Source organism: Rutidosis leptorrhynchoides, chromosome 9 (genome assembly GCF_046630445.1).
Source record: "Rutidosis leptorrhynchoides isolate AG116_Rl617_1_P2 chromosome 9, CSIRO_AGI_Rlap_v1, whole genome shotgun sequence".
Lineage (NCBI taxonomy): Eukaryota > Viridiplantae > Streptophyta > Magnoliopsida > Asterales > Asteraceae > Rutidosis > Rutidosis leptorrhynchoides.
In genome coordinates this window covers 369,918,372-369,937,384 of record NC_092341.1, presented here as the reverse complement: position 1 = coordinate 369,937,384, position 19,013 = coordinate 369,918,372, and the positions used below count along the sequence as shown (strand labels likewise).

Sequence of the window (19,013 nt, the reverse complement as noted above, 5' to 3'; positions counted from 1 at the left end):
AAGAATTAGGGAACAGACACCCTAATTGACGCGAATCCTAAAGGTAGATCTACGGGCCCTAACTCCCCCCATACTAGAAAATTGTATGCTTTAGTACTTCGAGTTATTAATACAGATGGATTTCTGTTTTGAGGATATTCTATATGCATTTTGTTAATGTCGGTTACCAGGTGTTCAACATATGAATGATTTTTATACAGATTGTATGTTATTGAAAGATGAAATCTTGTGGTCTATTATTACGATTTGATATATATAGGTTAAACCTATAACTCACCAACATTTTTGTTGACGTTTAAAGCATGTTTATTCTCAGGTGATTATTAAGAGCTTCCGCTGTTGCATGCTAAAATATGGACAAGATTTGGTGTCAGCATGCTTGTATAATATTGTTTAAAACTGCATTCGAGATTTACTTTGTTGTAACATATTAATATTGTAAACCAATATGTATTGGTCGTGTGTAAGTGTGATATTTTTAGATTATCAAATTCTTGATAATCTAGGTGGTGTCCTTTTAACCTTGTCAGTAAAATAAAGGTTATGGTTTGTTTTAAAAACGTCTCATATAGAAGTCAAAATCTCGCAAAGAAATCAATTAATATGAAACGTTTATAATCGATATGAACGGGACATTTCATTGTCCAAGGGGGGCAATCACTTACTTGTTCAGCTAATTCTACTTGGTTGAGTATTATTAAAACAGGTGAACATATTGAAGACCTCGGTGTGAATTTCAAAGCTTCTTCCGTTAAATCAATTGGTGACGGTAAAAACACTTCTTTTTGGAATGATGTGTGGCTCGCTGATCAACCTCTTCGACTCAAATTCACGAGACTGGTGCGTCTAGAAACAAACTTGCAGGCTGCTGTGTACGATCGGGTTAATTGGGACGGGACAGAATGTAAGGGCTCATGGGCTTGGTCACGAAGGCCGAGGGGAAGGATTCTTACTGAGCTAGCCGACTTAAACAACCTGCTGAACAGATTTAGACTAGATTCGGATAGAGCAGACATGTGGAGCTGGGCTTTAAATGGTAACGGTGCTTTTTCTACTAATTCGCTTACTTCTATAATCATGCCTTTGTTGCTTGGTTCTAGTTCTTCACATGGTGCTACTTTGTGCAATTGTTTGGTTCCAAAAAAACTAGAAGTATTTGTGTGGAGGGCGAATAGGAGTAGGATCCCCGTCTTGTCGGAACTTGACAAGCGGGGTGTTGACCTTCACTCCGTTCGTTGTCGGTTGTGCGATGATGAAATTGAGACAGTTAGTCATGCCTTATTTAGTTGCAAGGTGTAACGACCCGGAAATTTCCGACCAAATTTAAACCTTAAACTCGATATGTTTCCGACACGATAAGCAAAAACCCTAATGTTGAGTCTAGAAAGTTTGAAATCTTTATTCGGATAATCAGTTACCCTTTTGACCATGCCTAAAGATTCACGAACAATTTCTTATAATTAAATATGTATACTTATATATATAAACATTTAAACATAAGTCTAGATAATAAAATGCAATATATATATATTTTACACAGTATAATTAAAAATGTAAAAATAGGATATAAATAATTATGGTGATGAATATATACATAAATGATTTTCTAATAATGACAACAATTATATGTATTTTCTAAAATATAAAAATATTTAATGCATGTTACTATTAAATATTACATAATTAATAAAATGTAATGTTATTATATTAAACTTAATTACAAGTTAGGACATAGTTATTATAATATTTTACTCTTAATATTTATAACAACATCATTAATTGGATATTTATCAGATATATATGAGTGTTGATAAGCATAACTTGATACATCGACATTGTTAGTACTACTTTCATTATTGTTATTATTATTATCTTTAATGTTATTATTTGTATTATTATTTATTTGTCATTATTATTAATAAAATTATTTTGATATTATTAGTAATATTTTGATTAATATTATTATTACTTATATATATATATATATATATATATATATATATATCTATTATTAATATTGATTATACATATTTCATAAATACAGAGTTAAATAAAATATAATTATAACAGATATGTACAACGAATATATATAAAAATATAACAGATAATTATATAGCAAATAAAAATAAATACGGTGTAAGCATACAGATTTTATACAAATATAGCAAGATATCTGTTCCTATCACTGTCATCTAAACTTTTCTTCAGACTTCTGTATACTCGTGATAGGGTGTCGACCTTTTTCCCCTCTATAAAATCTTCTAAACCACGTTTCATACTGATAAAACCCAACTCGATTTCCTTACATCAGTTACAACATATATACTTTTCTTTTAAAAACAGAAAATTGAATAAATAAACCCATTGTTCCCTGTTTCTTAACTTTTTCGCCAATATCAGATTGTGAATCAAATTCTGAAATCTACTAATGGGAAGTTGTTAGGAATTATACGTTTAAACTTCTTGTAAAGTTACAAAATATAAATCTTTGTATCGTATTCGAATTTGATAAATCAAAGTTCATTTTAAAAAGTCAACCGTTTTCTTCATTGTAAAATTCGATCTCCAACGAATGTTTTAGGTTCAATCAAGGATACAGTTAGATTCAAGGAAGGATTACAAAACTTTTTCATGTTATAACCCTTGCATAAAACGTACAAAATTTTGAAATCAAGATGTGAGTTCGTGTTGTGGGTCACGACGGTTCCAGCTTCTGCTTGAGTTATATTTTTTTTTTTTTTACAAATTAAACACTTTCTGTAAGTTTCGGATACAATTACTAACACTAAGCAAACATTTAATACACGATTATAGTGTAAATTACTTTGGTCGATTGTTAATATGAAGAAGAAGGAGGAGTTAGAATAGATTTTGGGTTTAAAGGAATTTAAGTTAGCATTCATTCAGAAAGACAGACCACAGAAGAGTGGTAAAGGGGGGTGTCGGGATAGCAGGAGGTCACAAGGTCGAATCCGGGCAGGAGCGTTATTTTTTTTTTTTTTTGAGCCTAATGCTTGAAGGTAGTCACTTACAAATTATAATTATTATTATTATTATTATTATTATTATTATTATTATTATTGGTATTATTATTATCATGAATATGATTATTATTATTATTATTAGTGTAATTATGAAAACAACACAAACCATTTTTTTTTAATATTAGTCTTAGTATCAAATTATTATTATTATTTTCATTATTACTAAAGTAACCTTATTTTCAAAACTGTCGTTTTTGTTAAAACTAATATTATCATCAAAAATAACATCTTTACTATCATTATTATTAATAGAGGTATGATCAATATCAATATCATTAAAAGTATTATGATTATGACAATAAATGCTTTAAAGATGTTATTAAGAATGTAGGTATGTTTTTAATCAAATTAACAAAGTTTATATAAATAAATATAACATGTTAGGTATTGTTACTAAAATACTAATTAAATGTGTATCAATATAACTATATGAGTATTGAACATTTTGAATATATACACAAATTATATATATATATATATATATATATATATATATATATATATATATATATATATATATATATATATATATATATATATATATATATATATATAAATTAAGATATAATAAATAAATTCATTCGGTTACGATTATATGTATTAATGAATATACAAACGATATAGGTTCGTGAATCCAAGGCCAACCTTATACGTGTTCAATGATGTTATATGTATTTTTACTACAAAATACATTAGGTGAGTATATAGTCCCTTTTAAACTCTAAATATTTTGGGCTGAGAATACATGCGCTGTTTTTATAAATGATTTACGTTATGGACACAAGTGATCAAAAATAAATTCTACGTTGAGTTGTACCATGGCATATTTCTTTATACTTGGTAGCTAATATTTACGTGAGGAGCGTAAACGCGAATCCTGTTGATAGATCTATCGGGCCTGACAACCCCAACCGGGCTGGACGACCAGTTTTAAACGGCTGCACAGTACTTCGTTTCGTTACTACACTTGGTACGGTGTAGGGTTTATTTAAGAATATGCTGCTGTGATTTAAATGTTAAGTATGGTTACCAAGTGCTCAATGACTTTTCATACACGAGGAGTGTATTATGTATAAACATGAAATCTTGTGGTCCATAGTTATAACGCTGCTAGCATCAAACCTATATATCTCACCAACTTTATGTTGACGTTTTAAAGCATGTTATTCTCAGGTACGAATAAAGTCTTCTGCTGTGCATTAGCTCATATTAAGGACATTACTTGGAGTCGATCATCGCAATGGGACCAACTGTTGAAGACTTCATCCGGGAAGATTAGGACGGGTTGTTAAAGTTGGTATCAGAGCGTTGGTCTTAGCGAACTAGGTCTCCAATTAGTATGTCTAACTGGTAGTTGTTAGGATACATTAGTGAGTCTGGACTTCGACCGTGTTTACATGTCAAAAGTTTTGCTTATCATATCTAGTTGGAAATCATCTGCTTATCATCTTTAGGGAACTGTCTGCTTATCATTCTTAAGTCTAGACACGTCTTACTGCATTTAGTGCATCGATAGTGTATAGACAAAATTTATATCCTAGCGCATCTGCAGACTTGCCTGACATATGCCATAAATTCCTCTGTAGTTTACGAAATCTTTGGTATTATACATAGATATTCTATATAGATAGAATATCATTCGACATCCGAAAAATCATTTCACATCGAAGATCTCTTCCATCCACCAAATTGCCCTTTTCAACCTGAAGCGCTTACCGGCGAACCTGTTCGAGAAACCATTTTCTCTCCCCTTTTTCCAAGTATCTTATCACGATTACATACTATCCCATATCTTGAATCTTATTCATTCGCTCGCTTCAACCGTCAATCATCCTGTAGTACCAGAAGAAGTTAACAAACTACGCGCTCGTGTGACGACTTTGGAGAAACTGGTGCGAAGGTTACGAACACCAGCAGCAGCACCAGCAGCATAATCAGTACCACTATCATCGACGTCGACAGTACCTTTATCATCCCTAAACCATAACCGCGCCGTAACTCTCAACATCACAATCTGTACCTCGAATATCAACATCACACGCCTCAATATTACCATCTGTATTTAGAGTATGATCTTCATTTTACATATCGTTCTACATCGATTAATTTCGTTCTACGTGTTGTTCTATCTCATTTACCTTCGTTCGACATGGCAATTATGTAATCTCTAATGTTTTAGAGACCATGTAATCAAGTGCCAACAATAAAGCAAATGAGTATAATATCTTATTGACTCATTAAATCCATGATTACATCCGATGAAAATATATATGCAAGTATATTTTCATAAAGATTGTAATTAAAAATTCTTTTGTACAAACTGTTAATGATGAAAATATTTTAACGGGTGGGTAGTACCCGAGGAATATTTAGATTTCACATTAATAAGTTACACTGTACATTCTTCGAATCTGATTCAACGATTATCTATTATCCTACTTACAACCACCGATATTCGTATCCGCTTACCCCAGAATAACCATTTTCATTCAAATTTCATATTCAGATTTTGATCTATCAGAATCCAACAAGTGGCATAAAGAAGAAAACATTGGACAAAATAAAATTTGTTAGAAACACACGAATTAACTAATTGAAAATCTGTTAAGGATTCCACGCTAACTGTTCCGGCTAACTGTTCCCAGCTAACTGATTAACATTTAATTTATCGCAATTTACATTCTCGCAATTTTAATTTCTGCACTGTACATACTGTCGGGACACATGTACAATAATACGTCGGATTAATTCTGAGACAACACGTTGTATAATGGGTCATGATATATATTTATTTATTTTACGCAATTTAATTAACGGGACACGTATACAAGGTTTCGACTTATCATATTGACCCATCTATATATATATTTCGGAACAACCGTAGACACTCTATATGTGAAGATGGGAGTTGGCTATACAGGGTCGGAGTTGATTCCAAAATATATATATACTTTGAGTTGTGATCGACACTGAAACCGGTACACGGGTAACGATATGTATTAATTAATTTAAATATTATATATTTAATTTATATATATGAATATATTGGACCATTGGACAATCGGACTATTGGACTGCTAACTTTGGACAATTAAAATGAATTAAAATGTTGATTATAACATATGAAATTAAACTAATCTTCAAGTTTGCCACTTGATTTTATCTTAAACCCCGTTTGTATCTTAACGATTTCAATCCGCGTTCAAACTTTTCATGATTCTTGAAAACACCTCGATCGAAAAGTTGAACCAGCCGCACTTCGTCTATGAAAGAAAGATTCATGCATACAGTTATGCACCTGAAAAACTTTCAAAACTGAAGTTATAGTTAAAACATATCCGCATCGAATTCCTTATCATTCATTAGCAAAAACAACCACATGATTCCTTTTCAATTAGCTAATTTTGTCACAGCTCCATCAAGTTAACCTCGATTTTTCATCAAGATTAATCTTATTATAACCTCGATATATATACGTCATTCTTTCGCCATCGTTACCGGAGAACCTATTATATTCCATAACATCATTGGCAGATGTACTAGCAGATCGTCATCTCTTTGGCAGAATCCGCAATCAGTATTTTGAAAATCTCGTAGAACTTCTCCAGTTATACCTATAACGTTTATCCCTAAGAAATTCATAGTTCGAATGTGAAGTTTCTGAAAAACACCCTGAACTATGAAGTAGTTCTTAAAATGTTGATGAAGCAGCAAAAACTGTAAACGAATTTAGCAGTCAAAAGTTGACGATAAAGTATAATGTGTTGGTAAAGCTCATAAAAAGAGGAGGTTTGGAATTGGAAAACGGATTGAGCAAAGTATGAAGGAAGGTGTGGATAAATCACAAGAACTGAATCTGCTTTCAAAGAATCCAAACGATTCAGTATCTGCTGAAACTGTTAGTAAGAACCCTACTCGATATTCTAAACCTTTCCGGATGATATTCTACATCATCATCTTACCTTAGATATTATAGGATATCTTCATATCTTCCGTTATACATATTCTCCATATTTCTGGAGATATTTTCACAACTATTCCTATCTGCGATCATGTATCTCTCCGAAATATCTGCGCTATAAAATAAAAGAAACTGTGTTAGTTTCTAAATTCTGAAACCTTCGAAATTAAAATATGAATGTTTTGAATAGTGTTGGGAACTGATACGTGAATTAGTATAATATAATGAAACTTGATCAACTTCATTATATTACAGTAAGTCATGTTGAGTTTCTAATGAAATGTGATGATTCACAGTACCATCATCATGTGCCATGTCACACGACTCTTACATTCTATTCAAATTCTAAAAATATCAAGAAAATATTTCTTGATAATTCGATCTTTTCCAGGATATTCTGGTAATTTGACAAGTCAAAATCGTGCCATCACCATTTCTTTCTGAAAGCATTAGCTATGCTCACTCCAAATTTCATACCTACGAATTCCGGACCCTTGCTCGCTTGACCCGAGGACGGGAAGAAGAAACGAAGGGACAAAGCCCCAAAATAGAAATTGGAGTATAGATCACAACAAATAGGAGAAAGTATTAACTATGGATGACAATGATTATAGAAAACAAAAACAAGAGTATTGAAGTGTAAGGGGAGATATTAAACTCAACAACCACCCAGGATTTACAAACCGTGTATAAAAATGCCGATAGCAATATAGAGACACGGGAGAACTAGAAACACTATCAACGCAAGAGTATAGTAGAAGATATGAGATAGGGAAATAAGGAAACGAAGGGGGTAGTTTTATAAGTGAAATATCCGACAAAGAAATCACAACAGATTTACCGCATTAAATCAAAGGAGATCCTGTTTCCTAAATTGCCGAAGAACCAAATCTTATTACGAAAGATTTTCTTTAAATCTCGTGAATTCTAGAAATCAATCATAACCACGTCATCAGTTAAAATGATACCATATTACTCATTTCACTCTTTTGTGATAGCTTCACTCGTACGCTTCACATGATCGAAATGTTTTATCTATATCAATCAATAATGATAAAACTCCGTTATTATCTCATATTCGTCATGAAAACATTCCTATTGTTATTTATGATAACCTCTACCAAATTTCGGGGACGAAATTTCTTTAACGGGTGGGTACTGTAACGACCCGAAAATTTCCGACCAAATTTAAACCTTAAACTCGATATGTTTCTGACACGATAAGCAAAAACCCTAATGTTGAGTCTAGAAAGTTTGAAATCTTTATTTGGATAATCAGTTACCCTTTTGACCATGCCTAAAGATTCACGAACAATTTCTTATAATTAAATATATATACTTATATATATAAACATTTAAACATAAGTCTAGATAATAAAATGCAATATATATATATATTTTACACAGTATAATTAAAAATGTAAAAATAGGATATAAATAATTATGGTGATGAATATATACATAAATGATTTTCTAATAATGACAACAATTATATGTATTTTCTAAAATATAAAAATATTTAATGCATGTTACTATTAAATATTACATAATTAATAAAATGTAATGTTATTATATTAAACTTAATTACAAGTTAGGACATAGTTATTATAATATTTTACTCTTAATATTTATAACAACATCATTAATTGGATATTTATCAGATATATATGAGTGTTGATAAGCATAACTTGATACATCGACATTGTTAGTACTACTTTCATTATTGTTATTATTATTATCTTTAATGTTATTATTTGTATTATTATTTATTTGTCATTATTATTAATAAAATTATTTTGATATTATTAGTAATATTTTGATTAATATTATTATTACTTATATATATATATATATATATATCTATTATTAATATTGATTATACATATTTCATAAATACAGAGTTAAATAAAATATAATTATAACAGATATGTACAACGAATATATATAAAAATATAACAGATAATTATATAGCAAATAAAAATAAATACGGTGTAAGCATACAGATTTTTTTTTAAAAACAGATTTTATACAAATATAGCAAGATATCTGTTCCTATCACTGTCATCTAAACTTTTCTTCAGACTTCTGTATACTCGTGATAGGGTGTCGACCTTTTTCCCCTCTATAAAATCTTCTAAACCACGTTTCATACTGATAAAACCCAACTCGATTTCCTTACATCAGTTACAACATATATACTTTTCTTTTAAAAACAGAAAATTGAATAAATAAACCCATTGTTCCCTGTTTCTTAACTTTTTCGCCAATATCAGATTGTGAATCAAATTCTGAAATCTACTAATGGGAAGTTGTTAGGAATTATACGTTTAAACTTCTTGTAAAGTTACAAAATATAAATCTTTGTATCGTATTCGAATTTGATAAATCAAAGTTCATTTTAAAAAGTCAACCGTTTTCTTCATTGTAAAATTCGATCTCCAACGAATGTTTTAGGTTCAATCAAGGATACAGTTAGATTCAAGGAAGGATTACAAAACTTTTTCATGTTATAACCCTTGCATAAAACGTACAAAATTTTGAAATCAAGATGTGAGTTCGTGTTGTGGGTCACGACGGTTCCAGCTTCTGCTTGAGTTATATTTTTTTTTTTTTTTTTTACAAATTAAACACTTTCTGTAAGTTTCGGATACAATTACTAACACTAAGCAAACATTTAATACACGATTATAGTGTAAATTACTTTGGTCGATTGTTAATATGAAGAAGAAGGAGGAGTTAGAATAGATTTTGGGTTTAAAGGAATTTAAGTTAGCATTCATTCAGAAAGACAGACCACAGAAGAGTGGTAAAGGGGGGTGTCGGGATAGCAGGAGGTCACAAGGTCGAATCCGGGCAGGAGCGTTATTTTTTTTTTTTTTGAGCCTAATGCTTGAAGGTAGTCACTTACAAATTATAATTATTATTATTATTATTATTATTATTATTATTATTATTATTATTATTATTATTATTATTATTATTATTATTATTGGTATTATTATTATCATGAATATGATTATTATTATTTGTGTAATTATGAAAACAACACAAACCATTTTTTTTTAATATTAGTCTTAGTATCAAATTATTATTATTATTTTCATTATTACTAAAGTAACCTTATTTTCAAAACTGTCGTTTTTGTTAAAACTAATATTATCATCAAAAATAACATCTTTACTATCATTATTATTAATAGAGGTATGATCAATATCAATATCATTAAAAGTATTATGATTATGACAATAAATGCTTTAAAGATGTTATTAAGAATGTAGGTATGTTTTTAATCAAATTAACAAAGTTTATATAAATAAATATAACATGTTAGGTATTGTTACTAAAATACTAATTAAATGTGTATCAATATAACTATATGAGTATTGAACATTTTGAATATATACACAAATTATATATATATATATATATATATATATATATATATATATATATATATATATATATATATATATATATATATATATATATATATATATATATATAATATATAAATTAAGATATAATAAATAAATTCATTCGGTTACGATTATATGTATTAATGAATATACAAACGATATAGGTTCGTGAATCCAAGGCCAACCTTATACGTGTTCAATGATGTTATATGTATTTTTACTACAAAATACATTAGGTGAGTATATAGTCCCTTTTAAACTCTAAATATTTTGGGCTGAGAATACATGCGCTGTTTTTATAAATGATTTACGTTATGGACACAAGTGATCAAAAATAAATTCTACGTTGAGTTGTACCATGGCATATTTCTTTATACTTGGTAGCTAATATTTACGTGAGGAGCGTAAACGCGAATCCTGTTGATAGATCTATCGGGCCTGACAACCCCAACCGGGCTGGACGACCAGTTTTAAACGGCTGCACAGTACTTCGTTTCGTTACTACACTTGGTACGGTGTAGGGTTTATTTAAGAATATGCTGCTGTGATTTAAATGTTAAGTATGGTTACCAAGTGCTCAATGACTTTTCATACACGAGGAGTGTATTATGTATAAACATGAAATCTTGTGGTCCATAGTTATAACGCTGCTAGCATCAAACCTATATATCTCACCAACTTTATGTTGACGTTTTAAAGCATGTTATTCTCAGGTACGAATAAAGTCTTCTGCTGTGCATTAGCTCATATTAAGGACATTACTTGGAGTCGATCATCGCAATGGGACCAACTGTTGAAGACTTCGTCCGGGAAGATTAGGACGGGTTGTTAAACAAGGTTTCTCGCGTCATTTGGGAAAAAGTTTTCAATTGGTGGGGTTTTGTATTTCCTTTGAACTTAAATTTATGCGAGGCTTTCGGTGAAAATGCTTCTCAATCTCTCTCGGAATTGGGTGCGAAGACATGGCAAGCGGTAAAATGGACGTGCGGGTATCTTATTTGGAAAAACCGGAACCAAAATTTTTTTTCCAACAAAAGTTAGAACCCTCCGGTGGCTTCTAAATGAGAATCAAGTACTTTCATTTGATTGGATTGCGAAGCGGTGCAAAAAAAGGAACTTCGATTGGCATAAGTGGTTAATTAACCCTCAATCTTTGTTCATGTAATTAGTGTTGAGTTGATAAAAATACAATGCATTTTGTAACAGTTTTGTTCTAGTGTTTCGGGGATATTCCCCTTGTAAACTGTTCTGTACATATTGGTGAAGTAATAATAGAAATTATCTGCCTTTCAAAAAAAAAAAAAATTGCAACGATATATGGTTCAGTTATATACGTTAATTTTTTTTCGATGTTTATAATCACAATAATTCTACAGACAAAAAATACACAATTTTTAAAAATTATTTACACTCTACTTCTTTTTAATTTTGCAGTTTTACATCTTAATTAATTACATGTATGATTTTTTTTTGGGTAATGGGGTTTACCCGGTGAATCTTATTAAAAAGAAATAAAGAATGTTTTACATAGACGCTCAAACGGTTATAGGTGAATCCTATAACCTCTCAAAACACCAAGCTACATCTAGCCAAACATAAACTCAAGAGCTTATTGCTCACTTACAAACAAACATAAAAAAACTCAAGATATCTTCCAATCCGATTTCAATCTGAGCGACTGAGGGGTTTTCTTCCAATTGATGGTCATTAACTTCAACCTGACAGTAGCATAAATGTCTTTATAAACTTGATCCACCGATTTTTTTTTCTCTTCTTGAACAAGCGATTGTTTCTCTCCTGCCACACACTATAAACAGTAGCCGCGAATAATAACTTGACCACGATAATTCGAGCAATCCTTCTTCTAGCAAATGGGCTAACCAGCGATGTAAAATCTTTCCATGAATTACTAAAAATAGGGAATTCCATATGGTCTTTAACACGATTCTAAACCTGGAGAGAAAACGGGCAATTGAAGAACAAATGATCATGAGAATCTGAGACCTGCTCAGATAACGTACAAAGTAAACTTTGATTATCCGAAATTTCCCAATGTTTGAGCTTGTCTTGTGTCATTAAATTTTCTCCCATAAGCAACCACATGACAAAAGCATGCTTTGGAATATTATTCAAGAACCATATAACCGAAGCCCAAGGGACCTGATTGGATTTACTCCGATAATACTCCCATACAAGGTGGACCGAGAAATCCTGTAAGTTGCCATCAGTATCACGCCATTTAATAACATCAGGTACCAAAGATAAATCCGGGACTGAGATCGAGGAAAGTTGAGGAAAACGAGACAGCCAGCTATTCGGCCAAGCTATATTATTTTCTAGAACCATATCCTTAATCGAGTATGTAGGATCATAACCCTCCTGGTATATCATTCTAGTCGATACCAGTTCTGCAAGAGGGCCAAAATCACACCATATATTGTACCACATCGAAGTAGTTCATCATTATTAACAATATGAATAAATCTTCCCTTAACTAGCTCACGAATTTCGAGGATTTTTCGCCAGCTCCAACTGGAATTTGGCTGAGTATCAATGTTCCAAAAATTACGACCTGCAAGCTTATGAGTGTGGATCCAACGGACCCATAGGGAATTTTTTGTGGGATAGGCCTCCATATATGAGTCGAGATAAGTGCAGAGTTCCATTCGGAAAGGCTCTTAATCCTCAATCCCCCTTCATTTTTTGGTAGGAAGACATCTTTCCATTTAACTTTTGCCTTCCTTTTTTGAGAGTACCTTGGCACCATAAGAAGCCTCTCATCAAAGATTCAATTTCTTTTAACGTAGAACACGGAAGAATGAAGACGGATTGCCAATAAACTTGCATGGAAGACAGGACTGAAATAATCAGTTGAAGTCTACCTGCAAAAGATAAGAAATGGTTCTTCCAGTTCTCCACCCTATTTCTTACATTATCAATAAGAACCTTACAATCACGATAGTAAAGACGTGATGAAATCAATGGAACACCTTTTTTAGACAGTTCCGTAATAACTTAGGAGGAGGCCAACCTAACTCTACTCCAGTGATAGTCTGCGTAACGGTCGACGGTAGTCTCCTAAATATTTGACCGGAAGTGAACCTTCCTCGAATGGCAAAATATTTAGTATCGGGTCTTTCATGCTTTGTTGCACATTAGCAAAATAAGCAGTATTTTTTGGCAAACTTGGAACTAAACCGGACCAAGCCGTGAATTGGTGAAGAGAATCACTTATTGTAGTAACAGATAACACATCCGCATGAGAAAAAAATAAATAAATCATCTGCAAAACACAAATTAATAATCTGTTGTTCTTCACACTTCGGATGGTATTGGAATCCTTCTGTTAGACGTGCTGAACGAGCTAATAAAAGAGACAAAATTTCCATAACCATCGTAAACAAATAGGGAGAAAGAGGGTCTCCCTGACGAAGGCCTCGCTTACCTTTAAAGTACACATGTAACTCACCATTTATATTAATCGAAAATGAGACAGTTGTAATGCACTTCATAATCCATCTCACCATAACACGGTGTACACCAAATCGAGTCAAAACTACTTCCATGAAATCCCATCTAACGGTATCGTAAGCCTTTTGAATATCAACTTTAAAATCACATCTGGCGACACCCGTGCGTAAATGGTAATTTCGCATTAGCTCTTGAGTAAGAAGAATATTATCAGAGATTCTACGACCCGGAACAAACACCGACTGATTAATATTAATAATATCATCAAGAACCTCCTTTATACGATTAGCAATGATTTTACTGATGCATTTATAAAGGACATTACAACAAGCAATCGGGTGATAATCAGTAACTTTGCTTGGTGTATCAACTTTTGGAATCAATGCAATGAACGTGTGATTAATTTCAGTCAATAGTTGGCCATTTGAGAAAAAGTCTTGAACAGCTTTAACAATATCATCGCCTATAATGTTCCACGAAGACTTGAAAAACTCAGCAGTAAAACCATCAGGGCCAGGCGACTTATTATTTCCGATATCAAATATCGCGAATTTAATTTCCGCTGCTAGTACAGGGCATATCAAATAAGAAGCTTTATCATGAGAAATCTTACGAGTAAATAAATCACCTGGGATGTCTATAGGGGTGGAGTCTGAGGCATTGCCTAGGAAGTTCGTATAATACGAAACAAAGCATACTGAAACATCTCGACCTTCCACAATGTTACCCATATTATCTTCCTCTGTAAAATATGATTTCTATGTTGTTTTCCTTTGACCACTTTATGAAAGTATCTAGTATTATTATCACCCACACGCAACCATTCAATCTTCGCTTTTTATTGTAGCAAACGTTCCTCATCAAGAACCGCAGAGTTATAGGCATGAAGTAAGTGACAATGATCCTCACGTATGTCATTAGAAAACATATCAGAATCAAGATGGACTTGAGCTTGATCAAGTTCAAGCTGTAACTGCACAGCACGGTTATGAACATTACCTTGTTGCCACATCAATCGTCTAAGCGGTTTCTTTAAATCACGAAGCTTTTTAACAACTTGAAACATAGAGTGACCAACAAGAACCCTTTTCCATCCTTTCAGTACAATTTCATCAAAGCCCTCTTTATAAACAATGAAGTTAGAAAACTTAAACGGCTTAACATGAGAAGTGTAAGAAGCTGGAATTTTCAAAACCGCCGGACTATGATCAGAAATCCGGTATGGAAGAAAAATAGCATGAGCATTCGAAAACTCATTAATAAAAATATCATTAGCCATAATTCTATCAATATTTTTAAGAATACCTTCAGATGCATTAGGTCTTTGATTCCAAGTAAAGTGAAGACACGACTGGGAAACATCACGCATCCTCATATGATTCACAGATTCCCGAAATTCTCGCATAGCCAATGTAACATTAGACCCACCTGCTATTGAATCATCAAGATTAAGAGACACATTAAAATCTCCCATAATCACCCACGGGTGATTGCCCACAAATATCGTATGTTTACATAAATTGTCCCACAAATCTCGACGATGAATATAGTAATTTTTCGCATATACAATGGAGACAAAAGTACGTTTATCCTCACGAATAAAATGGACTAGGCAGTGAACAACCTGATCTGACATATCAATCACTATAGCATTCACCACAAGAGGATTCCAACCCATAATAATTCGTGTACCTCCTTGACATAAATTAGTATTAGATGTCCATTGCCATTGGCGAAAGACTGAAGCACAAATATTACTAAGTTTACTTATATCAACATGAGACTCCAAAATTGCACAAAAACATAAATTATTACCCGTAACCACTTCTCGAATCTCTTTCTGTTTTGGGATGTGATTCAACCCCAGAATATTCCAAGTAGCAAGGCTATTCAGTGGGAAACTTTACATAAGGTGTGCTTGCACCTTCAAAATTGTCCCCAAAATCAGTAGGATCCTTTTGGAATCCTTCTACGTCACTTTCCTCATCTTGTAGAGCTTTATCCGGAAACTTTTGGATATCGGTAGTAGTATCATCATCCGCGCCTATAGCACTAAAAGTGTTACTTGTTTCCACCACATCTTTATTACGAGAGTTACTAGGGATTTGCTGAGATGTACTAGATGAATGCTTAGTGTGTTGCGAATGATTAACAGGCATATACACTAGTTTCTGTTTTGGCTTACCCACTGCAAAAGAAACACGTTTGCCCGCATTTTCTTTTTTGTTTTGCTTGTATTGTTGTTTAGGGAGTTCAAATCCTTCATCATCTACCTTTTTATTCTCAACTGCTTGCATAACTTGCGTTGGACATTGATTATCATTATGACCAAAAATTGCACACATAGAACACCTTGGAGGCTTCCATTCATATTCAACACGAATAATACTAATAGTGTTAGGCTTGCCCGACGGGCTAGGAATAGCCACTTTTAGTTGTTCTTTCATTTCATGTTCAGCAGGCACTTCAATTAAGCCTCGAGCAAAGTTTGGACGACCCCAAGTGTAACAGACTGAAACCCGGGCTAGTTGTAAGTTGCCTATTTTGCCCTTAGGGTTTGTGCTTAGTCTTAAGTGCTTTTATTTTAATTATTTTATTAGTGTTTTATTATAATTGTGTTGTGACCAGTTTGTGACAAGGGTCCCAGAACAGGTTGGTTTGTTTAATTTGGACTCCGTTAGGGCCGCCTAACGAAATACGAAAGAATTCAGATAACTGATAAATACCCGTGTGATACGAGATATGGGTTTACAACCCATTTACGTGTTTGTATCTGGATACTTCTCCTCATTTTCCCAAATTAAATCAAGAACACCCGTACCTAACTTTAACTCTCTAAGCAAACCCTAACTTGATTCAAGTGTGGAATTGAATCAATAAACTTAAGAGACTGATTTCTTGCACCATTGTAAGCATTTATCCAGGTTTGTTTACTTGAATTTGTACTTTAATTCATAGAAATTGGATTTTTATGTTCTTGATTTAAAAGTGAGTTTTGATGCTTGAATCTTGATGAATTATGTTTGTAAGTGTTAATTATTGTTAGAAATAGCTTATATATAAGTTTAGTAGCTTTCATGTGCTTAAAACTGATCAAAAACACTCAAAAATCAAGTTTTGGGCAAAAAATGCTCAAAATCAGCGAAGTAGTTCGAAACCCAGTTTGCTACAGTATTTTGCTATAGTACCGAATTGCTACAGTGTCAATATTTGCTACAGTGCCCGAGTTGCTACAGTGTCACTATTTGCTACAGTGCCCGAGTTGCTACAGTGCCACTATTTGCTACATTACCGAGTTGCTACAGTGTCACTATTTGCTACAGTGCCTAGTTGCTACAGCGTCACTATTTGCTGCAGTACCTTTTATGAAATTGAAACGGGCGTAACTTTCAAAACGTAACTCCGTTTTTGATGAATAAACTATCATTAGAATCGTAATAAATAATACTTTTCAATGGTGAACTTTTAAGAAACTAGATCAAACTATTTTTAGGCCGGAAAAGGAGTTTTAGTGTGTATGTCGTGTTTTGCACGCACCTGTATGCCATTATTGAATGGAGTCATGATGTAGACTCATAAAATTATGAATATATGGTGTTATGACCTAGTTAATCGTATGAAATGATTATATTATTTATTGGATATGTATATTAACTTTGTTTGTGTTGTTCTCGGGTTATAAGGACAAGGGGGAAGCTCATAAATAATAACTGAGCAGTTGCTGGTAATTGGTGAGTGGGTCTATCTCCGGATAGAGTTTAAGTAGCATATCATGTTACTGTGGTTGACTCTATTACCATGCATAGTGTAGAAATTGCCATGTTAGAATAATATAGTATGCCTGATGTTGTATGTGATTTATGTGTACACTGTGTGAATGGCACCAGTCGGGCCTAGGGAGACTGGGGACTCGAAACCGTGCCTAGGAGAGGTTATAGTCCATATGAGGTCAACCGTGCCTAGGGGAGGTTGGGTCCATAGGCTACTAATTGTGGAGTATAGTGTGAACGATGCATCACCTGCATCTGGATAACTATACTGCGAATTGAGTAGCAGGGACTATCGATAGACTCAAGTCCGATCAGCTAGGAGTCATGTGCTCGTACAAGCCACCGATCCTTGTATTGTCTTATTGTATGCTAGTTGGTAGTTAGCATGTGTTGTTGTTAGTATATAGCTTGTGTGTGACTTAAGCTATATCTGTTAGATAGATTCCATTCACTTAGTGGTGCGCTAATCCCCCACATATTCTCCCCTTGCAGGTTTAGGTACTGCTAGTCGGGATGGGTGCTGTTGCAGAAGACATGTTTGACAACCCAACTCTGATGTGGACTTTTGTATAAATAATGTTTTGTGATAACGTAACACCGTGGTGTAAACTTAAACTTAATTACATGGATTAATGTAATGACGTGACCTATACTGTGTTTATTAATATAGTCTTCCGCTGTGTATAAAAAAAATGGTCGGTGTTACAAGTTGGTATCAGAGCATGGTTTGGCAGCAAATACGTGCGCGTATTTTGTTCCCAAACCCTGAGGCAAGTCAAACATGTCTGTGGGAGTGGGGGCTAAGTGGAAATAGGATATACGTGTGTTAGTTGTGATTGAACTAACTGTTATCCACTAAGCTTTTGTGTGAGATGTTTTGTAGCACATGTATGGCTGATAGAAACGTAACTGGCCCCTCCAACCCCGGAACATTCAGAGCACCAGAAGAGGGTGTTGAGTCGGATGATGATCAGAGTAGTTACATCCTTCAGTTAGAAAGCAAGCTAAAAGAGGCTGAGGACAAAATTAATGAGCTTGAATTGGCGAGGCATTCTGGAAATGATGATACACCACCTGGATTCCCAACCGCGCAATCCCAAACGATACCTAATGTGCCCCAGAACCAGTTTCAGAATCAAATACCTAACCAATATTATATGCCACCACAAAACACCTTTACTTACCAAAATCCCATGATGATGAATCCATACCAAATGCAAATGTTCCAACAACCTTACATGCAACCATCCAAAAGGTGTACTTATAAAAATTTTCGTGATTGCAAACCCTCCGAGTTCTCTGGAAATACTGATCCGACTGTAACTCTCAATTGGTTGCGAGAAGTTGAAAG

At 33.2% G+C, this 19,013-nt stretch overlaps 1 protein-coding gene across 1 annotated transcript; it reads right to left on the bottom strand.

Moving 5' to 3' along the window:
- Positions 1 to 12,063: 12,063 nt before the first annotated feature.
- On the bottom strand, positions 12,064 to 13,188 carry LOC139869320 (uncharacterized). The gene is made up of 3 exons (XM_071857632.1): positions 12,945 to 13,188; positions 12,375 to 12,829; positions 12,064 to 12,228 (listed from the first exon to the last, which is right to left on the bottom strand). The coding sequence occupies exons 1-3, from the start codon at positions 13,186 to 13,188 to the stop codon at positions 12,064 to 12,066; spliced, it is 864 nt and encodes a 287-aa protein (XP_071713733.1).
- Between the last annotated feature and the right edge of the window lie 5,825 nt (positions 13,189 to 19,013).

What these genes read in the sequence shown, in the direction of transcription:
- LOC139869320 (XM_071857632.1), bottom strand. Translation starts at nt 13,188, where the DNA reads ATGGTGCCAAGGTACTCTCAAAAAAGGAAGGCAAAAGTTAAATGGAAA. An exon ending in CCAAATTCCAGTTGGAGCTG is followed by an intron (nt 12,830 to 12,944) that starts GCGAAAAATCCT and finishes GCCCTCTTGCAG; the next exon opens with AACTGGTATCGACTAGAATG. An exon ending in ATTGCCCGTTTTCTCTCCAG is followed by an intron (nt 12,229 to 12,374) that starts GTTTAGAATCGT and finishes TACTGTTTATAG; the next exon opens with TGTGTGGCAGGAGAGAAACA.